This window comes from Petaurus breviceps, unplaced genomic scaffold (assembly GCF_028583685.1).
Source record: "Petaurus breviceps papuanus isolate PSGF00001 unplaced genomic scaffold, PetGlider_PUasm1.0 172, whole genome shotgun sequence".
Taxonomy (NCBI): domain Eukaryota; kingdom Metazoa; phylum Chordata; class Mammalia; order Diprotodontia; family Petauridae; genus Petaurus; species Petaurus breviceps.
Genome location: NW_027185755.1, coordinates 5,376,885 through 5,402,642, shown reverse-complemented (window position 1 = coordinate 5,402,642; position 25,758 = coordinate 5,376,885). Strand labels below are relative to the sequence as shown.

Below are 25,758 nucleotides of genomic sequence, written 5' to 3'. Positions count from 1 at the left end.
CCCAGTTGGATTCACAGCATCAAGAGCTGAAAGGAAACTTGGGAGGTCATTTAATTCATTCAGCCTCATCTTACCCAGAGAGGAAATGGAGCTCAGAAAAGGAAGGGTCACATATAGAGCAAGGCTCATGTTCCAGCCCCAGATCTGCCCAGCAGACGCCCCTCACTTGAGCAGAATGGTGTATAAACCTACTTTTATTTCATGCCTCCAGCTCTTCCCTAGCCCCAGAGAGCTAGGATGCTCAGGCTGCTGCCTGGGCCTGGGCCCGGGCCCGCTTTCTTCGTTCTCGGCCCAGCTGGCGGTAGTGTAGACGCTTTGCATTTAGCCCATAGGCCTGCAATCTCTGGTGGCTGAACTCAAAGCCCCCCAACTTCACCCTGGGTCCCAGAAGTCTCCCTTTCCTGCCCTGAAGGCTCTTCTTGGGTCTTGGAGGTGGGGCCTCCTGGGTCCCTGCAGCAGAAAGGGTGGCCATGCCTTTAGCTTTGGGTACCAGGAAGTCTTGCTCCTCTTCCTCAGAAGTGATCTCTAGCTTGGGCTTCTTCCTGCTGTTCTCATCCAGAGACCCTGGTCCTTGGCCCCTTTTCCTGAATGTGTGTTCTGGGTCAGAGGTCTCCTCAGTCCTGCGGGGAGCAAAAAGCCTAAGGTTGCTCTGTGGGCCCTCACATGATTCCCCAAACTGCTGGTCTACTCCTGCACCAAAGCAACCCTAGGGCCTGTGGGGCCAGCCCCGAAGGACTTACAGTTGGGCGAGAGATTGCAGGATCTGCTGCTTCTTCCGCACATTCTTTGCCTTCAGACTGTAATGCTTCTGCTCTCGCATCTCCTCCTGCTCCGATCTGCAGACCCCAGACCCCATTGGGCCCCATCAGCCTGAGCCCTGGCTCCTTTCCCAGGGCCATGGGCTTTTCCCAGGCCAGAAGGGGTTTCAAAAATTCAGCCCGTGCCGTGTGAAAAGACCTATTCTCAAGGAACTTACAACCTATTAGAAGAGGAGGCCAGCTCATTCATAGGAGAAAAGGAAAGCTTTAATCCAGAGGCTCTTAACCTTGGTTGTGCTCTGGACCTCATCTCAAAATAATGTTTCTAAATGTATAAAATACAATACATAAGATTACAAAGGAAACACCCAAGTATTTTAAAAGTTCACAGACCTTAGGTTAAGACACTGGCTGTAGACACCAAGCACATTCAAAGGGCTAAGGATGACGGAGTTCACTTTCACCTGGGGGCTTAAGGAAGGCTCCATCCATCAGTGGATTTGGTCATTAGAGGGCAGGGATTGACTTTAGAGATGGGTGTGTGTTGGGAGGGAAAGCACTGCATCTAGGGGAGGGATCCCAGTATGAGCAAAGGCCAAAGAATTCAGGATAAGCAAAGGCTGGACAGGGAGGCTGAAGCACCTGGGGTGCCCCCAATGACTTCTGAGCAGAAGAACATGATGAGAGTTCTGACATGAAATGGTACTAGAGCACAAGGGGTGCAGAGGGGAGAGCCTGAACTCTTGAAGACCATGATGGAGACAATTCTAACAGTAATCCACCTGAGAAGAGGCAAGATCCTGAAGTGATCACAAGGAACAGAAGGGAGAACGACTTGGAGGCAGAAGTGATAGGACTTGGCAAAAGAGTTCAACATGAGGTGGAGAGAGGAGCCTGAGGGGTTTCCAGCCATAAATGTGGCATTCGATGCCCTGAGCCGAGCTGAGTATGGGCCACTGGTGTGGAGGCCCCTCCCCCTGCCCTCAGGCCTCACCTGTACATACAAGTCTTCTTGAGGGAGCACCAGCGGTTCAGCTCCTTGTCATCTGAGGCCAGGATCTGCAGGGCAAAGGAAGGCAAGGTGTCTGCACGGCCTCCCCGGGCCTAGGCTGACACAGGGAAGAAGGGAGCTCACCCGGCTTAGATACCTCTTCTGTGGTCAGGCCGAAGTCACAGGGCACAACTGAGCGATACTTGAAGCGACAGGGCAGATCGTCGATGATGTCCTCGTAGTCCAGCCTGTAGTATTCATCCAGGTACTCCTCAAAGGTCTTGTCCTCTGACCAGACAGAGCAGGGGCCCTTTCAGGATTTCAGGCCTCCTCTCCCTTGCAGGCCCCACTGCAGCAGGGCAGGGGACGGGAGACATAGCCAGGCTCGCTGCCACTCACTCATTCTGAGTGCAGAGAGGATTGTGTAAAGACCACAGGGGAATAAGGCATTCACAGGTAGCTGCAGCACCCAACACCAGACAATTATATAAAAAAAAAAGTACACTGGGCCTCACCAGGGTCAAAGACAGGCCTCTCCTGGCTGACAACTTCAGCAAAGTGGGATTTCCGCCTCTTCTTGCCGGTTAGCGGCACATCCCACTTCTTTTTTTTCTTCTTCCCACTCATGACAGATGGTTGACTGGGGTCATAATCTGCATCCATCTGCCAGAAGGTTCATGTGGGTCGTAAGAGGCTCGGGGGGAGGGAAAGGGCCTAGACAAGATCACACAAGCCAGAGGGATGGGAGTGGGGAGATCTGGGAGGATGGCACAGGAGGGGGGCTCTGGAATCTGTCCAGCCATCTGCCTCCCTGCAGGGAGCAGGGGCCAGCCACTAAAGCCCACACTTCTGTTCCCACGAGCTGCCTCAGAAGGGAAACTGGGGTCAGGGGAAATGTACATTGAAGTCAGGGTCCTCGCAGTGGGGCTCCGCTGCCTCCTCCTCCCTCCAGGTTCCGTTCTCCTCAGCCCCTGTCCACGTGTCCCAGTTCCATTCATCTGGTTTGACAGAGGAAGAAGGTGAGGGATGGTTGGATGCTTGGCCAGCTGCCCAGGCAGCGTCTGCCCTCTCTGAGCTTGAATGGAAGAGTCCGGAGACAGGCACAGGGAAAGACTCACCATCAAACCCCTCCTCCTCAAACTGAGGCTTTTCCTCCTCTCCAATTCCGTAGTACTCATCTCCAAAGCATTTCTGCAAAAGGGAAAGGGGAAGAGGTGAGGGGAGGGGGAAGAGGTCAAGGAGCCCCCCAAACATCCACAAAGAAGCAGCAGTACACACAGCCCTGTGCTGGAGCAGGGGCAGACTCAGATATAACAGGCACTCCTTTCCGTCTCAAGAAGGGGGAGAAGACACCCAAAAGAGTAATCACAATGCATCACATGCAGGACTCTAGACCAAGGGTTCTAAAAGGTCTGAGGTGAAGGCTGGGACCCCACAGAATCCAGAGCTGGAATGGAACACTTAGTCTAAAGGTGAGGAAGCTAACCGCTCAGAAAGGTCCTAAGTCAGGGGGATTAAGGGGCCAACTGAGCATTTAAACCAAGCGTTTCCTACTCTAAAACCCAGTGATGGTTGGGGTGGCCAGGTGGCTCTGCAAGTAAGAGCACCGGCTTCAGTGCTGGGATGACCTGGAGATCAAATCCTGGGCTCAGACACTCAGCACCACACCCAGAAATAACTGGCCGTGTAACCTTGAGCAAGTTACTTAACCCGGATTGCTTAAAAAACAAAACAAAACCCCAGTGATGGTGCATCAATCTGTTTGGCCCAGAGGCCAGCTCTGGCAGCTGTGTCAAGCTCACCCACAGGTCCTAGCACCGGCCTGGTTTACCTGCATGAGCTGGTCATGCATAGCGGGGTCAAAGTCTCCCTCCAGGTCAGCCTCCTCAAAGCCTGTGTCCTTGTTGCCTGTGATCTCCCGAAGCTTCTCCAGTTTGTTCAGAATCTCTCGGCGTTTCAGATTTTTTAGCTGTTTTAATTCTTCCTGCTTCTTCAGCTTCTCCTGTTAGAGGGAGAAAAGGCTACAGGCCCCACCATCTGGCCCAGCCACCCCCCTGTGGTTCTTTCATCATAGATGTAGAGGGGAAGGCATCCCAGAAGCCCTCTAGTCCACTCCTCTCATTTTACAGATGGGGAAACTGAGGCCAGAGAGGAAAAAGGGCCCAAGTCATGCACTTCTGACTTCAGGTACGGTATCCTTCCCACTATCCAATATGGGCAGTCCTGGGGAAAGAAAGGGACTCTTCACCTTCTTCTTGCGCTCCCGAGTCGCCTCCCGTTTTTCCTTCCTCCGTTCGTCCTTCCTCCGAACAGAAGATGCAATGGTCCTGGGGTAGGTCTTTACCTGTGAAGGAGAGGGAAAGCCACAGCCCTTGAGCCACATCCAGAGGACTGGGGCTCTCCTTTCTCCTCTCCCTCCAGGAGAAGGTTCTTAAGAGTGTGAGCTGGAGGTGGGTAGGAAGGACAGAAAGGGGAAACAATTCACCCGATTGAACCCTTTCCTCACAATAGCCCTGGAAGACAGGCATCACAGATATTATTTTTCCACTTAAAAAACCAAACAAAACTATTTTTGGTTCAAGGCCTAGAAAGGAAACTTCTGCCCTCCCCCAGTGATGATGAGTAACTGTTCTGCTACTTTTTGTCTCAGGGGTTGCTTGGAGAAGGCAAGGTTAAGTGACTAACCCAGGGTCACACAGCCCAGCTGAGTGCAAGGCAAGACTGGGACCAGGGCTTTGCTGACTCTTGAGGCCAGATCTATCTAGTATGCTAAGCTGCTGCCTGATCCCCCGATTTACAGACAAAGATACAAAGGACTGGACGTGGAGCCAGGCCTCTCCTGACTCCAAGTTCAGGGCTTTTTTCCTTGATCTCACATAAAAAGGCCGAGTGTTACTGAGGTCGGATGATGGCTCCTGCCCTCAGGGAGCTGCCAATTTAACAGGGGGAGCAGCCTCCAGCACAGCCCAGTGTCTGTCACCGCTGAAGCATGTCCTCACCAGCTCAGCATCTGGCTCCTCAAAGCGGAAGTTGTACTTCCTCTCAAAGTCCTCCTGCTTCCTCAGGAAGAGCTCTCCCTCATCAGAGGAGTCCTCCACTTTCAGCTGCCCTCCAGCACTGGGAAATCTGGGGGGAAGGAGGAAACATGGCAGGTGAGGCTCAGCCCCAGGTCCCTAGCTGGAGCTGGCACAGGGGCCAAAGGTCCTGTGCCCAGCGTCCCAAGCCCCAGCCACCCTCCAGGTGTGCACACCCCAGCTTTGACAGTCAGAAGAGCTGCTGCTGCTCACCCTCTGTCCTCTTCCTCTTCCTCCTCTTCTTCCTCTTCCTCTTCCTCCTCCTCATAGCCTCTGTTCAGAATATAGTCTCTCAGGAATTTCTCCCCTTCATCCAGCTGTGGGTTGCTCCAATACTCTCTGAGATGGGTCTGTGGATGGAGAAGACTGGAACTGAAACCCACCTGAGAATCTTCAGGGATAAGGGCCAGTCTCACCAAGCCAGAGCTGAAGCTGCTTCTGGGGGTGGGGCCCAACCTTACTCTGTCAGGGTTGAACCCCACATACTAAGGAAATTTGGGGACAAGGCCTGGCCCCTCACCACTGGGGCTAACGCAACATCCAGACTGAGAGGGTGCTAAGGCATCTTGACAGAAAAGGAATTCGGGAGGAATTCATGGCTGACTTCCCCCTACAGATACTGATGTTGTCTGTCCTTAGGTTTTTGAAGAGGACCAATGACATCAGGAAGGTGGTATCTTTGACTTATGAAAGAATTTGATTTAAGTGAGGCAGAGCTGTACAAAAATCAGCCTGACTCTCTCCCAGAGTCATCAAAGGCCAGTGGCAAGACAAGTCAGGATGATTGGCGCCTGCCTGGGAGCTGGTGGATGACCTTGGCGTCTGCCCAAGCTCTAAGCACTATGGAGCGCCTGCTTCAGACCGCGGCCCTTAGGACAAGCTGTTCTCATCTGCCCATTCTGCCGGGGGAAGTCTTCACATGCGCAGGTAGGCACCCCCTCACTCACTGACAGACCTGAGGCTGCTGGTTACCCTCCGCCTGGTTTAGCCCATCTGCCGAGAAGGCTTACTGGGGTGTAGCCGCTGGGCAGGCTCTGGCTTCTGGGAGCCACAGGTGGGAATGGAGCGCCAGGCAGACACCAAAATGAGGTGCTAGTCCTCCTTGAACACCCCACACCTCCCACCCCCAACAGAATAAAAGCCCCATGAGGGCAGGGGCTGTTGCAATTTTATCACTGAATCCCCAATACCTAGCACAGTGCCTGGCACCTAATAAATGCTTACTGATCACACCGGCCCATGGGTGCCAGGTTCCCAAGCTGAGTAACCTATGGACTTCTTCATCACCACATATGCCTTCCCTGCTACCCCATCCCCCAACCCTGACTCTTCAAAACTTCCCAGTTTTCTCTTGAGAGGACACACCATACTCCCCTTCCCCCAGGGTCATAACCTCAGGAACATCTTTGACTCTTCCCTCCTTCCAATCAGTTGGCACTATGCCTACCTCCCAAATTCTCAGCCATATTTTTCTCTCTATTCAGGTGGCCACCAGTCTAGTTCAGACACTCACTGCTATAACAGCCTAACTCAGGGGTGGGGAACCTGTAGCCTTAAGGCCACACGTAGCCTTCTAGGTCCTTGGGTGCGGCCCTCTTATTTGACCGTCTTCTTGGTGGGCAGTGAGTAGTGGGTCCACTTGTTTAGCTTGTTCTATAAAACTTGGACTCAGTCAAAAGGTCGCACCCAAGGACCTAGAAGGGTACATGGTTGTTCTGTAAAACCTGGACTCAGGTTTCCCACCCCTGGAACTGGTCTCCAAGCTTTCCCATCTGCTGCCTACAATCCATCTTCAGTAGCTGTCAAAGTAATCTGTTTTAAGACACACATCTGACCTCCTCATTTCCTGCTCAGACACTTCCAATGGCTGCTACTGCCTATGGTGCATATAGAATAAAATGCCAACTCCTTGGTCTGGCATTTAAAGTTCTTCAACATTCTTCTTTTTTTTCCTTTTGGAGGGCAATTGGGGTTAAGTAACTTGCCCAAGGTTACACGGCTAGTTTTTTTTGTGTGGGTGTTAAGTGTCTAAGGCCGGAACCGAACGTGGGTCCTCCTGACTCCGGGACGGCAGTTTACTTACTGTGCCACCTAACCCCCCCAACATTCTTTAAACTAATAAATTCTACATTGCTCCAGTCCAACGGAACTACCAGTTGCTTCCTACTAGCAGACTCTCCATCTCCCACCTCCAACCATTTGTCCAAGCCTCATGCCTGAAATGCACTTGCTCCTCATCTCTGCTTCTCAGAAGCTTTGTCTTTATCCAAAGTTCAGCTCTGGCTCCGTATCCTCAAAGACTTCCCTGATCCTCAGCCACTGGCACTTGACACTCTCAGTTTCAGTTTATTTTTTTTGAGGCAATCGGGGTGCCACACCTGAATTCAGACCCTCCTGACTCCATAGCCAGTGCCCATGCACTGTGCCACCTAGCTGCCTCTCACTCTCAATTTTCCTGGGAATCTATACTTGTGTCTATGCTGTGTCTTCCCAGAGCTCTTTGAGGAACAGGACTGTTTGGTCTTTAGCTTTGTTCCTTCCAAGCCTTGTGCACAGCAACAACCTGCATGTTTGTGGCCCTGAACTGAACTGCTTTCTCACCAGCTCCTTCAGGTCTTCCTTGTCTCTGCCATCTTTCTGCCCCTTCAGCCAGTCCACATAGTCAGCTTCTTCCCGAGCCTGGAAGAAGAATCAGATGGTGTTAAAACTTTGGGCCCGTGGAGCTTCACACTAGATCTGGAAGAGATCAAGCAAAGTGAGGCCAAGAAGAATGAAGGCAGAAAGCAGCAGAGTCAGGATCTGAACCCACGCCCTGGGCCTCCCAGGACAGGGCCCTCTCTCACCTTCTCCTCCTTGGTCTTGGTCCGTTTCTTCAGAAGACTGGAGCCACCCTCACCAGCACTTTCCTCCTCATCGCTGTCTGCGACAAACTGCCGGAAGCTGCCCCAGCACAGACAAGACTCAGCCAAACCCTGGCAGAAGTGCTCTGCACACCTTCCCAGGCCAGAACCCCCAACCCTCCCTCTGGGTCTCTCACAAACCCAGCCTGAGCATCCTAGGAGGGGCATATGGGGCTGCAGAGGGACTCAGGGGCTACTGACGAGGGAGGGAGAAATCGAGGCTGGGAATTTTTCCTATCTCTTGCCCTACCCTGCCACAGCATTCTGGTATAAGCATGAAATTAGAAAACAGGAATTTTTTTACATTCTGGTAACTAATTTGCTCTTACTCAAGTGCCTTAAAAAGTCCCACAAAATGTTTTAAAATTCTTTGGGGCTTTTACATTACGTGATGGGGAGGACACACGGAGGATCTTTGGCAGCCTGGTTCATTTAAGGTTTGAAGCCAGATATGGATTGAGTGAGTAGAGCTTAAGGAGACCCTTTAAGTGGCATTCCATGCTCAACTAGCCCAGATGGCCAGAAGTGCTGGGCAGCTGGGTCCAGCTCCAACTTGAGTCAGACAACCTGGACTTGAGTCTCTGCTCAACCATTCTTTGTGAATGTGGGTAAGTGGTGCTGCCCTGCTAGGCCCCACCTGGCAGTCTCTCAAAAGCTTACTTCAGTTAACACGCATACCTCTCCTTGAGCCGCTTTTGTTCTTCAATGTAACTTCGGGAAGTGGTTTTCTGGACAGGGAAGAGAACAAGGAAAACTGTTTGGAGAGCAAAGGCCCCCTGGGATGCTACTGCTGTGAGTCCTCCCCACCCACACACACGGAGCCCTGTGATCACTGCTCCCTGATGCTGGGGTCAGGGCCACATTTCCACCCTGAGGAGGAGGTACAAGGGAACTGGCAGGCAAGCCTGCCCTTCATTTCCCAGGTTCATCCAGTGACAATGTGGAAAGTCCTTCCCCCATGTCTACTATGAGACAGGGTCCTCACAATCTTACAATCAATCATCCAACCAAGAAGCACTTACTAAGCCCCTACTCCCTGCCAAGCCCTACACTGAATGTTACAGCCACAAACCCACATTCACCTGATGCTTTTGCCTTTCAGCTTCCTGGTCAGAGTCCTCCTCATCTACATACTTCCTGCAAGAAAATCAGTGACATCAGTGGGTATGTGAGGACATAGCTTTCCTTCCTCAACCCTGAAAAAAGATCCCAGGCAAAGCCACTCAAGACACATTGGGGCTTCCAGGGCTCCTGAATGGATTTACACAATTACTCCCTTAAAACCAAAAGGGGCCTAAGAAACCACTTAGTTCATTTCACTCATTTTATAAATGAGGAAGTTGAAGTTTGAATAAAATCATTTGCCCAAGATTACAAGTATTTGGCCATGATGAGACCTGATCTCAGGGCCCTGGACTCCAAGCCTAGTTGCCTCCATGGTAACTCCTATTTTGATGGTGTTTTAAGGTGTCTTAAGCACTTTCTCCACAATACCATGAGGAAATAGAAAGTGCAAGGATTACCCCTCATTTTACATATGAGGAAACTAAGGCTTAGGTTAATAGAAAAAGTAGTTTTCCTAAAGTTAAACAGCTTCAAAGTGTTAGAACTAGAATTTCAATCCAGGCTCTCCCTCAGTTCAGTATTCTGTCCTCACCCCTACAGCTGGTAGCCAATGGACAGAGTAATAGTGGGCCTAATCAGGAAAACCCAAGTTCAAATCCAGCCTCAGATACTTGTGAGACCTTGGGCAAGTCACTTAAGCCCAGTCTACCTCAGTTTCCTTAACTAAAAAATGGGGGTGATAATAGCACCAATTGCCCAGGGTTGTCGTGAGATATTTGTAAAGTACTTAGCAAAGTGCCTGCACACAGTAGGCACTTATCTCCTTCTTTCCTTCATTCAGTCCTGGTAGCTGCTGAGGCCTGAGGCTTCTAAGAAATTAAAGACTATAACAAAGGTCATCTGAGCCCAACTCAAATGGGAGCAGGGATGCCTTGTAACAACCCTGCTGACAAATGGCCATCCCAACTCTACCAGAAGGCCAGCAGGGATGGGGAAGTCACTGTGAGGTAGCCCATTCCTTGGGGACAGCCACAAGTCTTAGGTTTACATGGAGCCAAAATAGGCCTCATGAGCCAAGCCCACTGCTCTAGTCAACACCTATTATGTGTCAAACCAGCTAGGTGGCGCCATAGTGCACAGACCACTGGGTCTGGGGTCAGGAAGACTCATCATCTGGCCTCAGACACTTTCTAGATGTGGGACCCTGGGCAAGTCACTTCAACCTGGTTGCCTGTTTCCTCATCTGTAAATTGAGTTGCAGAAGGAAACGACAAATCACTCCAGTATCTCTGCAAGAAAACCCCAAATGGGGTCACAGAAGAGTCAGGCCTGACTGAAAGTCAACAATTTCTATGTGTTGGGCCCTGTGCTGGGCAGTAAGGAAACAAAGATAGATATGAAAGCTTTGTGAGGATGGGTGAATAGACAATCCAATGTACATACATAGAGATTTAAAAAGATGGGGGGGGCGGGGTGTAGGAAAGGCCTTTGTCAGTTAACAAGCATTTATTAAGCAACCATGTCAAGCTCAGTGCTAAGCACTGAGGGTAGATACAGAGAAAGGCAAAAGACAGTCTCTGTCCTCACGGAGCTCAGGAAGGGGAAATGGGGGAGACAACATGCAAACTACTCTGTACAAGCAAGAAGCAGATGGAATAAACTGGAGATGATCAGCAGAAGGAAGGCACTAGCATTAAGGGGGCAGGGAAAGGTGGGTCTGGGTGGATACTGCAGGTACAGGACTCTAAAGGGTCAGGCCAACAGGAGGTGGCCTGTAGGCTGTACTTTAAAGGCCACTAGGAGATTTAATGAGGCAGAAATGAAGAGAGAAGGGAGAGCAGCAGTGGGGAAGAACCACTTGTGCAAAGGAATGGAGGTGGCAGCAGTAGGTGAGATACAGAGAACAACTAGCTACTAGGTCAGTTTTATGGGAAAGAAAAGTGTAGGGAATGGATGACTAAAAAAGAAGACTGGTAGAAGAGAGACAGATTATGAAGATCTTTAAACAACAAGCAAAGGCCTTTCTATTTTATCCTAGAGGAAACAGCATGGAAGATTTCTGAGACTTCTGAGGGGAGATAGGGTGACACGGTCAGATCAGTGTTTTAGGAATACACATTTGAAATTTTCCAGTTGTGTTTCTTCCACAGGACAGCCCGGCAGATACTTGAAACTAGCTCTCTTGATAACCTAAGTCTTCTCTTCTCCGGGCTACAAACATTAGACTGTAAGCTCCTTGAAGGCAAGAACTGTCTTTTGCCTCCTTTCGAATATCCAGTGCTTAGCACATTGCCCAGCACTGTAGGATGTCATGAATAAATGTTTATTGATTGACTGTCAATCTGTCCTTGGCTCTGACCCAACCAACCTTTCTCCCACTCTACCCCCTTCACTAAGCCAAGAACTCACCCTTCCTTTTCCAGAATGACCTTTCTCTCATAGTCCTTTAAGTACATGGGCCTTTCTTTCTTCTTTTGCTTCTTCTCTGAGGGTTTATCATCTTCTCCTGAAAAGGAGAGTTCTGTGACCCCAGAAAGAGACTCTAGATGAAACATCATAAGGCATCGTCCCCAGTCCACATCTTTTTCCCCTGTTCAGATAAGGCCTCTGGCAGAACCCCTATCCCAAGCCTATCCCCATCAAGTAGGGACTTACTCCCTGCTGCCCCCCCCCCATCCCAGAGTATTCATGGGGGAAGAGAGTATCCTACCAGCCTCATTATAGAATGTAGCACCCTCCTGGTAGATCCTGGGGTCCTTCTTCTTCAACAGGGACAGGGTTCGGTAAAAGCCCTTGTCAAGTTCTGGATCAAACTCCTACAATGGGAAACCAGACCATGGGATCAATTCCTAGGTAGACATATCTAGGGGACATGGGGGGGGGGGGGGATGCCTGATTGGGGATAGCTAGGAAGACATGGGCGGCCGGATGCTTAGCTGGGGATGTCTGGGGGAAGATCGGGGGAGATACCTGTGTGGGGATATGGGGGGAGGGGGGGTGAGAAAGAAACCTGGCTGGGGATGTCTAAGTGAGGAAGTCTGGGGGAGATGCCTACGGGTTGCGTCTGGGTAGGGGTGCCCGGATGGATTTGCCTGGTGTGGGGGGAGAAGTCCCCAAATGAGGACCTTGGGGTTAGGGGAGGAAGACAGTTGCACGTGTGTAAGGGGGCGGGGCTAGAGGGGCCGGTGTCCGCGCGGGCGAGTCCTCACCACATGCTCGTCACTGGAGTCAGAGTCGGAGTCCGAGCTGGACTCGGCGCCGCTCCCGCGGTCCCCGTATCGGTCCTTTACTGGGGGTGGGAGGTGAGGGGGCAGAAAAGAAGAAAGTCAACGCAGCTCTGGCGAACCCCTCCCCCGCCGTGTCTCCTCCTCCCACGCCAATCCGCCCGGCCCCTGCCCCCGCGCATGCACCGCACTTACGCTTCTGCAGCTCCTCGCGCTGCCGGTAGCGTCCGTAGCGCGCCGCAAAGGCCTTGTTTACTCGCAGCTCGCACTGTCCGCGCGGCTCAGGCATGGCGGCTCACGGAGACGGGGCAGGGCGGGGGAGAGAAGTGAGCGTTCCGTACTGCGCCTGCGCGGACTCCTCCCCACCTGGAAATCTTAAAGGGGCAGCACAGTGGGAGCCCCGCCCCTACCGTCAGCCCCTCCCCCCCACCCCATCACCGGCCTCCTCTCACACCACCTCCTACCGGTCCCTGGGGGCCTGGAAGACCCTAACCACTCCCTCATCCTGCTCCCATAGCTACTCAAAGATGAAATGCTTGTTTGAGCTGGCTGGTCCAGAGGTCCAGGATACTGGGACCTTGGTGCGGGTGAAGTCTTGGCCCCTCCCCAGCGCCACTCGGAGGGCACAGCTGGGGGCTCTTGCTCCATTCGCGGTTTCCTGCCACCCTTCCGTTCCCGATGCCCAAACCACTGCCCCACCCAACCCCAGCTGGACCCTGGGAATCACCCCGCCCTCCCCCATTGCCCTCCCCGGCTAGCCATTTCCCTTCCCGGGTACAAATATTCATTGGACCCCTTCTCTGGGTGTTACATTAAAGATAAAACCAAAAAGCTGAAGCCCCTCCCCACCCTACCGCACTCCTCCTTCCTTCGATACTCCCCCCCCAAAAAAGGCGGAAGAAGCTAGTCCATCAAAGAATGTTCAATATTAATTTAATGGTTAAAAACATTAAATTATCACAACATTTCTTCAGAAAGCATAATAAATAGAATCTTTTAAAAACTGTACAAGAAGCTGGAAAGAGGCCTTCAACTAAAGAAAATGGAATACTCCTCTGCCATCATTCTCTCATTTTGATCCCAAATTGTGTCCCTGGGTTTGCAGAAGGAAGTAGTGCCCTTCTCTTCCCCACAGCACCCCTGAGGTGACTTTGCCAAAAGATAGCTGTTTCTGGGAACCTAGAAATCCCCTGAGGTGTTGAGGGTAGGGGTGGGGAGAAGAGTGTGGGAAGAAAGAGGTGCCTCCTACCACTTTCGACCAGGGAGGGGATAGGGGAGAGACAGGGCATTACCCTAGATCATCATGAAAGGCCCAGAGCTCGAACGAACTGTGCGAGCCCGAAGGGAAGGGGTAGGGGCTAGAGGGGTAGAACTGAACCGTTTATCAGGCCATCTTCCCTGCTGTATCCAGGAGCTGGCTAGGGCCAGGAGTCCTAGACTGTCTCTGCTTGCTCAGTTGGCTCTCTGCAGCCCTTGCCCTCACCCAAGTTTCACATCACACCGAGGGGAAAAATAACCACACAAATGAACACCAACAAACCATAACTCGGGGTTGGGGTGGGGGCGGGGAGATGGACCATCGGCACTCGGGTGGGCATGGAATAGGAAGAGAATTGTTTACTCTCATCCTCCCGGAGAAAGACCCTCCCCCAACTCTACCCTATTTTCTGTTTCGAGGCTTCCTGGGGCTGGTCCCACCAGTGCCAAGTGGCATCCAGCTGTCCTGGCTGCTGAAGGGCCCCCACATTCATAACGATGGAGTAGGGAGGTGCCTCTCCAAGATCCGCCCCAACTGCCCGGCTCCACACTGCCGAGCCAGCTCAAGGGGCGTGAGGCCCCCGCCGTCCCGGTGCTGCAGGTCGGATTCCCCGGCCAGGAAGCTGACCACAGCTGCGTGACCCTCCCGCACAGCCAGGTGGATAGGCAGCGCCCCGGAGCCATCGGGCACGTTCACGTCAGCACCGTGCTCTACCAGGACCCGAAGAGTGTCCAGGAACCCAGTGCGCGCTGCGTCGTGGGCCGGGGAGGTGCCAGACCCGTCCTGGACGTTGGGACTGGCTCCCTGCTTTAGCAGCTCTAGAGCGATGGGCGAGCTCCCGAACATCATGACCTAAGGAATAGAGACAAGAAGAGAGGTGTGGGATTCGGGCAAAAGAATGAGTAGAGAGGGTCTGCGCATCCAGGCCCGAAAGTGAGGAACAGAAGGAAGACCAGGATGGTGGGGTGAGTTCCCCCTTCCCTCCCACCCTCACCCCCATACCTGGTTACCAGGCAGTCTTCCCTAGCAGCCGCCCCATCCTCCCCCTTCGTCCTCTCTGGGAAGAGACCCACCTGCAGGGCGGTCTTGCCGAAGCGGTTCAAGGAGTCAGGATGCACGAATTCCTGGTGAAGGAGGCGCCGCACCTCGTTCACATCTCCCCGGGCGGCAGCCCCGCTGAGCCGGTCCCCGGCGCTTATCTCCTCTAGCAACATCTCTGACCTACAGGCCTGGCAGCCTGGATCCGACAGGAGAGAGAGTAAGCCCGGAGCGGGGTCAGGCCGGGTGGTACGGTGCCACTACCTTCCTCAGCAGCAGTATGGTCCCTCAGCTCAGCCTAGCCCAACCTAGCCTAGCCTAGCGTAGCCCAACCCAGTCCAGCCTCCCAGGCTCAGGAGGCAAGCGGTGGGGCCCCAGCGCCTGGAGAGTTTCAGAAGCAATGCAGGGGGAGCCAGACGGCCGTCCCCTCGAGCCTGCCCGACCCAGGCTCTTCAGCACCGGCGTCTCAGTCTCTCCAAAAGCCGGCGGCCTGCAACCAAACCCCGACCCCTCCCCAGCGGGCTCCTCCCACCTGTCAGCCAGGATCTAGGGAGGAGGCTGGGAGGGCAGACTGGAGGCCCAATCCTACTCCTTTTCCTACGACTCCTCCGCCTCCGCAGCCCTGCCCGGCCCCCGCCCCTTGGGGGCCGGGCTCCCCTGGGGTCTCCCCCCCGAACTCACCCTCCCTCCTCCTTCTGAACGGGCGGGGTTCACTCTGAGCTCCGGCAGCCGCGGCAAGAGTAAGGACGTGAGGGGGTGGAGTCGCCACCCCACGTGGGCCGCTCAGAACGCGGAGTATTTGTTTTCTTACGAATTGACACTGTCCCCTTTGCCCGGAGCCCGACCCTTCGAGACCCCGCCCTGTTCTCCGTCCCGGCCAATGATGACGCGTCTCCGGGGCGCCTTCGCAAGCAGAGGCCCACAGCGTCGCTCCTGATTGGTCGACTGGAGACGACCGGCAGGGTACCGGTAATGGCGGGGTTTTCAGTTTCAAATGCCAGTGGCAGGCGGGAAAGAAGCTCCCGAGGTAACTGACTGAGGGTGCAGGAGCCGGGTCAGGGTCAGAGGCCGTCCTCTTCTCGCTCTGGGGCCGGGACAACGACGAGTGTCACCCCTCATTCTGACACAGCTGGAATCAGGACCGCACCCCATCCCCATCCTATCTTCTAATGCAAGACCCTCACCCAATTCTGTTGCTTCCTGCAGAAAGTCTGCGACTCAGGACCCTTCCTCCTGCCCCAACAATATCCACACTAAAGATTTACCCATTCACCCTCAATGACAACAGAACTCAGAACTCCACGCCCTAAGACCTAGATGTAGGACCCTAACCATCCCATTATAGGCCCCCTACTTCGGACCGTCCCACCCCAAGAGACCCTTGTTCTATCTGCCATTACAGCATCCTTACTTTCTCTTATCAGGTGAGCCCCAAGACCCCACCACCCTCTTTCTCCTGCTCCTTTGCTTCTCAAAGATGACACAAAATCAGATTATTCACTGCAGTGGGTTAATCGTCTTAACTTTCTTTAATCTTAAATCCTAAAACTAGATAGGTAGAAGAAACAGAGAATCCACTCTCAGAATGCAGGAGGGTAGAAAACTCAGGGGGTCCAAGGCACAGCAGGATCTCCCGACAAGGCACTGAGGCAGTGGGGAGAAGGGTGGAAGGCAAATCAGGTCCTCCACCTTTACTTCATATAAAAATAAGAAGGAGAGAGCTCTAGGCAGACCCTGTCTCCCCCCACCCCTTCTCCACTAAGGGAAAATTCCACCTGAGAAGAGGCTCCAGCTACTTGAGATTGCTTCCAGGCTTGGGCCCCCAGATCAGAAGTGGGGACAGCAAAGGGACAGAGATTCACAAACAAGGGCCATTAATGTCCACCCTCCCAAATACGGAGGAGGCAGACTTCACAAACAGGGATCACAGGTGCCCCTCAAACAAATAAGGGTCAAAACTGCCCCCTAAACACAGACAGGATTGCCTCCCATTCAGTTACAGATGAGATGCCTCTCAAATAGACATAAGAACTGGGCCATTCACTCTCACAAATGCACTCTTCAGAAAAAAAACTTTGGGCAGGAGAGTTCACAAGGTAAGATGTCAGCCTCTGCTGCTCTCGGGTCTTTTTTTTTTTCTAGCTGGTCCGAAGCTGATAATCTGCAAGGAGAAGGGACAGTTGCCTTAGACTGGTGATTTGAAGTAGGGGTGGGAATATATCCTTTCCTCCCTCTTCTCCCCCTTCCCAACCTCCCAATATCCTTAGTCTATGAAGACAGGGAAAGTAGAATTGGTTCTGAGGAAAGAAGCCAAGACCTAGACAGAGGCTCCGTTTATCATATCCCTAATCACTTATTACCCCCTAGTCTGGGGTATCCTCTTACCCCCACTCTGGGTGATGTATCGAACCCAGGGAAGGGCCTGGTAACCACTCTTCTCAATGATCTTCATGTACCGGACCTGTAAGATGCCAGGAAAAATTGTTTCAGTAGGCATAACTACTTATCCAGCCACAATATATCCAGTCACACATATTCCTGCCTCAATTGTCTCCCTCCATCCAAATCATTTTTTATATCATGGCCAGAATAATCTTTCACATAAGTTCAGTCGTGTCCCTCCCTCTTCTTCATGGATCAAACTCCTGTCTACTTGATGGTGAAGGCATTCAGCAATCTGGTTCCACCCTCCCTCTTGTCCAGGTGTCTCTCCATCTCACTCCATGAGTTCTGTGCTCCAGGCAAATTAGACCACCCTCTGCCTCATGAATCAAAACCCTGCCTTCCCACCTCCTATCTTTCTTTATTCACAATGTTTTCTGTGCCTATTAAATTTCTACCCATTTTCTAATTCCTGGTTCAATGGCCATCTCCACCAGGAAGTTTTCCTTGATCTTTCTGATCAATAACTATCTTCTCTCACACACAGACTCACAGAATGATAGAGCCAGAAAGGTTTGTTCTTAACCTGGGGTCCAGGAGCTTTTTTTTTCCTTTATAACAAATTCTGATAATTATTGTAATGTAATTGTTTTCCTGTGTCAGCTAGGTGGCACCATAGTGCAGAGAGCACTGAGCCTGGAGTCCCTGAGTTCAGATTTAGTCTTAGACACTAGGTGTGTGGTCCTGGGCAAGTCACTTAGCCTGCATTAACCCTGGAATAATAACATCTATCTCCCAGGGTGTTGTGAAGATCAAATGAGACAATATTTGTTGGTTGTTGTTCAGTTTTGTCCAATTCTTCATGACCCCATTTGGGGTTTTCCTGGCATGCTGAAGGGATTTGCCATTTCCTTCTGCAGCTCATTTTACAGATGAGGAAACTGAGGCAAACAGGATTAAGTGACCTGCCTAGGGTCACTCAACTAATTTGTGTCTGAGGCTAGATTTGAATTCAGGAAGATGAATGAGTCTTCCTGATTCCAAGCCCAATACTCTATCCACTATACCTACCTAGCTGACATTTGCAAATGTTTAGTTGCTATATAAATGCTAGCTATTATTATTATTATTATCCCTTTGTAATCCTATGTACTTAATTTTATGAATTTTAAAACATTGTCATGAGAAGGGGTCAGTAAGCCTAGAAGGTGCATGACACAGAAAGGGTTAGGAGCCCTTGAATTCATCTAGCCTCTTTTCACAGATAAACTAACTGTGGCCCAGAACTAAAGTGATATGAGCAAAGGCACACACAGACTAAAACCAGGGGTTTGGTGTACTTTCCACTATCCTGTGCTCATACAGTACTGTTTGTACCTCTTCAATGCCCTTAAAACAAGAAATACCCAATATCCCATTTATCTAATGTGTATGTGAGCACAGGAAGAGCAAGGACTGAGCCTCTATAGTCCCTCACCTCCACCCCAGCACCTAGCCCAGTGCCCTGTATTTTTTTGTGTAGTGTATGAATGAAGGGAACCTGCTAAAGTCATTTCCCTGGGCTCATCTTTCCCTCTCCCCCCTTCCCAACCCTGCCCCCTTTTACCTGAATCCCAGAGACAGTGAAATAAGGAATCTCAAATTTGACAGAGATGGGAGGCCGGCCCTCCACCTCCTCTTTCTCCACGCTGGGTAAGCCAAAATGTGCTCTCATTAGGTACTCCTTTCCTCCCTGCAAGGTCAGGTGCATGGTGAGGAAGGGAGACATGAAAATAGGCAGAAGGAAAGGGGGGGATGTGCCCTAGGGGATCTCTCTGGGGGATAGAACATAAGATTTTAGTGCTGGACCAGACCCCAAGAAAGCTTCCATTCCAATCCCTCCATCAAAAGAAGATGAAAATGAGGCCCAAAGAGTTTATAGAGGGCTAGCTCAAGATCACACAGATAGAAAATAGAGCTGGGGTTTCTACCCCAGCCTCCCCTGACACCAAGCCCTAAATTCTCTTGTCACTTCACTTGGCTGGCTGAAGGAGCTCCAGGAGGCTCATTTCATGCTCATAGTTCTTCCCTCCTCAGGGTCCTGCCCCTTCCAAACCTAACTGACCAGGCCCCTTCTGCCATTCCCTGAACCTTTGCTGTTCCCTTCCCACTGTCCCCTGACCCCACCCACCACCTGCTCCTTCAGCTCTCACAGGAAAGGACTTGATGTTCCAGATAACCACATTTTTCTCAGGCAGGTATTTGGCACTGCCCACACTGGTTTTGAATCGAGGGGAATCTGCATCACTGGGCACTGGGACCGCGATCTCCACACTGTTGGCCACTGACTGCTTCTTAAACTGGCCTTTAGCCTAGAAGAGGTAGGGAGAAAAACCAAGACTCATCAATCTTGGATTCCAACATCCCTTGGTTCCCACATCCTTTTTCTATACTAATCATCTTTCCCATCATCCCAATATCTGCCCAAGACCCCTCCCCCCCTCCACCCACTACACTCCAGCCAGGCAAATGTCCTCATTGAGATAGTGAGAATAATCAGCATTCATAAAGTTCCTTAAGGTATGCAAAACACTTGACATACATGATCTTACTAGATCACCCCTGTCCTTGCAGTTTTGCTCCCTACCTCTCCCACCCCTCCCCCAAGCCAAACTCACCCTGTCCTTCAGGACCCAGCTCAAGCCCAACACCCGTCAGGTGTTGACTCCCTTAATAAGTGGCCATCCAATTCCCTACTTGAAGTCTTTTAGTAATGGGGAACCTACAACCTCCTCAAAGACTTCATTCTCCTTTTGGACAGCTCTCATTGCAAAACGTTTTCCTCATGTGGAACCACAGACTGGTTCACTGCAGTGTCCATTCATCCTTCTCACTCTGCTCTCAAAGGTGGAGCAGAGCAAGTCAGTCCTCCCCCCAGACAGATTGTCAGATACTTGAAGGTAATGGTTTGGATATTCTCTCCTTTCCTCCATGTCTTCTCTTTTCCAAGTTAATATTCTCTAGTTCCTTGGATGGACTCTGGTAATGATGTGATCTCCAGTCCCCTCATCACCAAATCTTCTGGCTTTGCTCCAATTTCATTTTTCCTAAACTATATTTACTTCCGAATGTCACAAGCTTCAGATGTGGCCTGACCAGAGCAGAATGGGAGCAACATCTCTCATATTCTGAACCTTAAGCCTCTTTTAATGAAATCTAATTCTCCTTCTTCTTCTTCTTCTTCAATGCCACACTGTCAATTCAGTAAGGCTGTGATTCGCTAACATGTCTATCTTTTTCACAAGAAATGTTATCTAAAGCATCCCTCTACCAGTTGATTTTTTGGACCCAACTGCAGGATTTTACATTAATCCCTGGTACATTTCATCTTATGAGATAAAGCCTGGAGAGATCTTTTTGGATCATACTCCATCAAACATGTTAGGTGAACAATGATCAGGGATAGAATATTAAGCAGAGGAAGTCCAAGGCCCTACATACCTTAACCATAATCTCTACTCGGCTATGTGAGAACTTCTCAATGACAGACTCAATCCAGATCAGTGGTTTTACCTGTAAGGAGAAAGAGCCCCAAAGGCTCAACCAAAGGCCATGGGATCAGGCAACACTCCCCCTCCCCCCCACACACACAAAATGAGGGCTGGAGCCAGAGCCTATTTAAGTGGGGAGACCCACCTGGGTGTTGAGCCGATAAGACATGAGCTCAAAGTCACCATCAGGTGGAATGAAGGAGATGGTTCGATCATTGTCAAATCTCGAGAGCCGTACACACTGATGGAACTTAACATCTTCCAATTCTACAGACTTGTTTTTGTTGCCTGAAACTCGGAGAAGAAGCAACTATTGTTTTAGTTGGAACATACAAGTTGGACCTAGGTTCAAGTCTCCAGTCTGATCCAGATGACCTTGGACAAATCACTTTACTTATCAGAGCCCAGTTTCCCCATCTGTAAAATGAGGAAGTTGGACTAGATCAGGGTTCTTAATTTTTTTTTTTTTTTGTGCACCATAGACCCCTTTGGCAGGCTGGGAAAGACTTTGAACTCCTCAAAATAATGTCTTTAAATGTACAAAACAAAACACATAGGATTACAAGGAAACAAATTATATTGAAACAATAATATCTTTAATTATAAATAATCAGAATATATTTTTTAAAAAGTTTACAGACCCCATATTAGTAAACCCAGGACTAGATGATCTAAGGTTCTTTCCATCTTTAATTTCAATGATGTACTGTATTAAAAGTTCATCTAGTCTAAATTCTTTATTTTATAGGTGAAACAAATGAGACTCAGAAAAGAAAATGATTTGCCCAAGTTCATATGGCCAGTAAACAGAAGACCCAAGACTTAACCCAGGAAGGCCTTTTGACTCCAAATCCAAGGATGTCTGTACTGTGCATGCCACCTTGGCTTCTTCACTCCTTCCATCACTCTAACACCCCTAGTCATCCCAAAGGCTGATATTCCCTGCTAGACATCCCAGCATTCTATAAGGTCACCCCTCCAAGGTCATGCCACCCAAATCCTCAGAGTAACTCCAATCCAGGGCCACTTCCATTTGCTTCTCCCTCATTCTCTAGACTTTTCAAAACATGGTAGCCATCCTAGTGAAAATCTTTGCTACTGAAGGAATGTCTATGATACTTCCCTCTATCCCCTCCCTGTACCCCCACACCTCCAAGGACTAACTAAGAATTAATTCCCAGGAACGGCCCCAGACCCCAGAAACTTACGTCCAGTGAGTTCAAAAAGCACCCTGTCATTGAGACCCAATCTCAGCTCTGGCATGCCAGACAAAAACACCTTCAGCTTAATGGTGCCCACAATCTCACTCAGCAGCACACTCCCATTGGCATTGACCTGAACAGTAGATGTCAGCAGGGGAGAGTGGAGAGTGGGAGTGAGTGAGAGCAGATCCCAGTTCTCCCAGCTCCTTTCCCTAACAGCAGTTACCACAGGTGGTGAACACCACCTTGTCTCCCATTCCACCCACTGATAATTCCTGACCCTTCCCCCCCTCCCAGACAGTCCCTTGGGTTCCCACTGGTGATAATTCTAATCCCCATTGCACCTACCCCCAACTTTAATTTCCCAGGGGCTTACCAGTAGGTTGACAGACTCAATCACATCAATGAAAACCTCATTCTTCTTATATTTGATACCCTCCGAGCGCCAGGACACAGCATTGGTGACTGTTGGGGGCACCCGGGATTTGGCTGTCTCTAATTTGTTGCCTTGCTGGGTGATGTATCTGGAGGAAAAAAGGGGAAGGGATCAGGTTCATGTTCTTACCTTCCCTCTCTCTACCTGCCACCTGTAAAGGCCTCCTGCACGTTACCAATAATATCTCATTTGATCCTCACAACAATCCTGGGAGGTAGGTGCTATTATTACCTGCATTTTATAAATGGGGAAACTCAAGTAAGACAAGGTGATTTACCCAAGGTCATGCAGCTAAGAATCTGGGGCTAGAGCTGAATTCATCTTCCTGACTCTAGAACCTGAACTGACTCTAGGTTTGAGCTCATCTTCCTGGTTCTAGAACCAGCACTCTATCCACTACTTTACACAGCAGCTGCTTTATAGTAGGCACTTAATATGCCCTTATTGGGGTGGCTAGATGACGCAGTGAATAGAGCACCAGCCCTGGAGTCAGAGGACCTGAGTTCAAATCCAGCCTCAGATAGTTAATACTTACTAGTCATGTGACCTTGGACAAGTCACTTAATCCCAGTTGCCCTGCCTTCCCTCCTCCAAAAAGCTAAATAAATAGTGTTTACTATGCCCTTATTGATTGCTTGTCCAAAGTGACAGATGTAGTAACTAATAGATCTGGGATTTGAACAAGGCCCTCTTACTACAAATCCCATGTTTTTTGTTTCCCTATTATACCACGTTCCCACTTTCCCCCACACTAACCCTGTGGGGGGTGGGCAGCAAAATTATTATTATCCAATTTTGAAGATGAAACAGTAATCTCAGAGAAAGGAAGTGATTCATTCAAGGTCAAATAGCTGACAGGAGAAAGGACAAAGTGGGAACTCCAATGCAGGCCCATGATTCCAGATTCAGGGTGTTCTACCGCATCAGGTAGCCTTTCTTCTATTCCCTAGGAGGTAGAATCATAGATCAAGAGTTGGGAGGGATCGTAAGAGATCATCCCATTTTACAAATGAAGAAACTAAGGCCCAGGGAGTTCAAATCACTTGCCCAAGTTTACTCAGATAGTAGATGGCAAAGCTGGGAACATCTCTCTGGGCTACAGTTTCCCTACTTGTAAAACAAGAGATGAGGAGGTTGTTAAAGATGAACTCTAAGGGCCCTTTCAGGGCAGCTAGATAGTGTGGTGAATACAGCACCAGTCCTAGAGTCAGAAGAACCTGAGTTCAAATCCAGCCTCAAGCACGCACTAGCTGTATGACCCTGGGCAAGTCACTTAACTGTTTGCCTCAGTTTCCTCATCTGTAAATGAACTAGAGAAGAAAATGGCAAACCACTCCAGTATCTCTGCCAAGAAAACCTCAGATGAAATCACAAAGAGTCGGATACAACTGAAATGAAAAAGGGCCCTTCCAGTTTGGTGTATCTTGTCCCTTGAATCAGTGCAGGTAGAAGAAGCAAAGGGAGAAATGGAGCATGTTAGGAATTGGGGAGTGAAGGCAGCCCTGTGATCTTCTGCCAGAGTCCTGGGGAAATAGCAATCATATATGAAGCCCCTAGGACCTGGTGGGCCCTGAGGAGGCTGCCCCCATCCCAGTTCCACTTACTCCTGGAGGATTTTGCTGTCCGTGGTCTGTGGAAAGCCAAAATCCATGAGCTCATCCAACAGCTCATACACAATGACGAAATTGTCCCGGATGCTCTCCTCCTCTAGCTCCTTGAAGTACTCAGAGAATACCTATTGGGGAAGGGGAAGCAGATAGGGTAGGAGGAGGGTGGAATGATCAGTAGTACCCTTCCTCCTGCCTGGGCCTATCAAGAAATCTGGGACTAGAAAATAGGACTAGGGTTCTCACCTCCACAGCTTTGTAGAGGAATGAATACACCAGGGAAGCGTTGGCATTCTTGAGTGTGGTGGCCACCACTGTTGCCAATCTGGGGTCAAGGAAAAGGCACCAACATGGTGGGATAGGAGAGTGAAACCAGAAAGCAGCCTTTCCCCTGTGCCTGTTCTCTGCAGCCCTCCCAACTCCAACCCACAGCCAGCTCTGTCCCCTAGCTATGGAGTCCCTGCCACACATCCCAACCAATGTTAGCTCTGTCTGGCCTGGAGACATGGAGTACATCAATCACTACCCTCTTTGGATCCTTGTTCCCCTTACAGTTCCAGGCCACTGGCGACAGGTGAAGAAGAGCGTGCTCAGGCTCATGTTTTGGGTAGTGTGGTTTAGTGGAAGGATGTCTGGGTACTGGCACTGCTCAGAGGGCTTCGATGTGAATACCTAATCTGCAGCTGACTAGTGGGGTAACCGTCTCCCCTCCTGAGTAACCCTTCTTTGTAAAACTAAGGGAGTTTGACCAGATGATCTCAAATTTCTCTAAGTCCTGTAAGCAAAGACTGAGGGCTGGCTCAAAGATAGGGGAAGAAAGAAGGCTTGGTGCAATGAAAACTGTTGGATTTGGAGTCCATTGCCTTGGTTCTTGTCCACTTCTGATGCTAAAACTTTTGTGTGGCTCTTGTTGGATCATTTCATCCCTAGGAGCCTTCGTTTCTTTTATCTGTAAAACTGGGGTGATCTTCCCTCCCCTGCCCTCTTCCCAGGGCTGTTGTTAGAAGCATCCCAAGAGAAAACGTGTGGAAAATACTTTGTAACTATAAAAAGGGGTCTGAAGACCCCAGATCAAGTGGTCCTGGGTCAGGGCTAGAAGGTCAGGGAAGTTGGGCAGACAAGGACACAATACGCCATTCCAAAGCCAGGGAACGAGGAACCAGGCAGACATGACTGTGGGCAAGGCTTTAGAACCCATGGGCAGCTCAAGCATGACGTCCCCCTTCCTGCTTCCCTCTCCCCAAGGTCCCGGCAGGAGGAAGGATGCAGTAAAGGTTGCTATGTTTGATCCACAGGAAGTGCACCCTGCCATGGGTCAGCAATGGAGTCAGGGCTCCTTCTTCTTCCTTCTGCATCAGCAGGGGCATGAAGTGGTCAATCTCTGCCATGTTCACGTCCCCCTTATAGTTCCGGCAGATCAAGGGCTGATCAATGGGAGAGAAGGAAAGGGGTAAGGTTCCTTCCCAATCCTAGCCCCTCCCCCTTTTCCTTTGCAGGCTCAGTACTTTCATCCCAACTGTGTGGGAGTCTGACTACCTGATCACCTGGGATGGGGGGAGGAGAAAGGAGAGTCCCCCCCCCCCCAAGGGAAAGGGACTGGGGTGAGGATGGGCTCTCTTCATAGGGAACTCTCCTTTCTTCTCTCTTTCCCTAGATGAGCCTGTCCAACCGATCCACATCCGGGGCAATGATGGGCCCAGGTAGCTGGTCACATCTAGATTTTTTCCTCCAGCCAGTTAAGGGGGCCTGTCCTAGCACTTAGCATTGGGCCTAATGCCCAGCAGAAGTGAAGCTGTCTGGGACCTGTCTGCACCTCCCCTATCCCCAAAGGTCTTACCTGTTCAGGACTTTCTCACCCCAACACCTAGGAAAGCAGCCCTTTCTCACCTTCCCCTTCATGTCCAGAATGAAAACAGCAGAGGCAGACATGGCGGTAGCAGGGCTCGGGCAGAGCAGAGGCCTTGCTAGGGGCAACAGGGAGGAGAACTTCAAGCGCTTCCTCCTTCCTGCAGAGGCAGCGTCACCTCACCCAGGTAGGAACCCAGGGCCAGGTGAGCAGCTCTTAAAGGGGAGGTGACCCAGGTGAGCAACTTCCTCTGCCGACAGAAATTCTCTTCCTTCCTGAGTCGGGGTTGGGGAGGGATCCTAAGGTCCTAGGATTTGAGTGGGAAGGGACTTAGTTTTTTTAGTCCAACTTCCTCCTTTTCTAAATGGGGAAACTGAAGCCCTAAGAGTGGACGTGACTTTCCCAGGTCTTGGAACTCTGGCTTCCTCTGATTCTGACAAATTCAGT

General features: G+C 50.6%; 3 protein-coding genes across 5 annotated transcripts; all 3 read right to left on the bottom strand.

Moving 5' to 3' along the window:
• Nucleotides 1-27: 27 nt before the first annotated feature.
• KRI1 (KRI1 homolog) lies at nucleotides 28-12,613 on the bottom strand. 2 transcript variants are annotated; one of them, XM_069083077.1, is made up of 20 exons: nucleotides 12,477-12,613; nucleotides 12,208-12,386; nucleotides 11,998-12,077; nucleotides 11,499-11,604; nucleotides 11,198-11,309; nucleotides 8,806-8,860; nucleotides 8,402-8,451; nucleotides 7,667-7,763; nucleotides 7,425-7,502; nucleotides 5,037-5,173; nucleotides 4,749-4,875; nucleotides 3,998-4,093; nucleotides 3,581-3,751; nucleotides 2,868-2,940; nucleotides 2,650-2,747; nucleotides 2,265-2,412; nucleotides 1,907-2,037; nucleotides 1,753-1,817; nucleotides 741-836; nucleotides 28-620 (listed from the first exon to the last, which is right to left on the bottom strand). In XM_069083077.1, the coding sequence occupies exons 2-20, from the start codon at nucleotides 12,299-12,301 to the stop codon at nucleotides 242-244; spliced, it is 2,193 nt and encodes a 730-aa protein (XP_068939178.1). In that variant the 5' UTR covers nucleotides 12,302-12,386; nucleotides 12,477-12,613; the 3' UTR covers nucleotides 28-241. The 2 variants fall into 2 exon arrangements, with proteins under 2 accessions (XP_068939178.1, XP_068939179.1); XM_069083078.1 differs by having other exon boundaries at nucleotides 11,198-11,294; nucleotides 12,477-12,611.
• Nucleotides 12,614-12,928: 315 nt separating this feature from the next.
• On the bottom strand, nucleotides 12,929-15,123 carry CDKN2D (cyclin dependent kinase inhibitor 2D). The gene is made up of 3 exons (XM_069083076.1): nucleotides 14,990-15,123; nucleotides 14,344-14,507; nucleotides 12,929-14,122 (listed from the first exon to the last, which is right to left on the bottom strand). The coding sequence occupies exons 2-3, from the start codon at nucleotides 14,482-14,484 to the stop codon at nucleotides 13,760-13,762; spliced, it is 504 nt and encodes a 167-aa protein (XP_068939177.1). The 5' UTR covers nucleotides 14,485-14,507; nucleotides 14,990-15,123; the 3' UTR covers nucleotides 12,929-13,759.
• A 695-nt stretch (nucleotides 15,124-15,818) lies between these two features.
• On the bottom strand, nucleotides 15,819-25,520 carry AP1M2 (adaptor related protein complex 1 subunit mu 2). Of its 2 annotated transcripts, none has more exons than XM_069083074.1 (12): nucleotides 25,353-25,520; nucleotides 24,733-24,889; nucleotides 23,712-23,779; nucleotides 23,463-23,593; nucleotides 21,799-21,946; nucleotides 21,429-21,555; nucleotides 20,366-20,514; nucleotides 20,171-20,242; nucleotides 18,883-19,041; nucleotides 18,297-18,422; nucleotides 16,694-16,769; nucleotides 15,819-16,469 (listed from the first exon to the last, which is right to left on the bottom strand). In XM_069083074.1, exons 1-12 carry the CDS (start codon nucleotides 25,392-25,394, stop codon nucleotides 16,447-16,449), a joined length of 1,278 nt encoding a protein of 425 aa, XP_068939175.1. In that variant the 5' UTR covers nucleotides 25,395-25,520; the 3' UTR covers nucleotides 15,819-16,446. The 2 variants fall into 2 exon arrangements, with proteins under 2 accessions (XP_068939175.1, XP_068939176.1); XM_069083075.1 differs by having other exon boundaries at nucleotides 20,366-20,508; nucleotides 25,353-25,519.
• Between the last annotated feature and the right edge of the window lie 238 nt (nucleotides 25,521-25,758).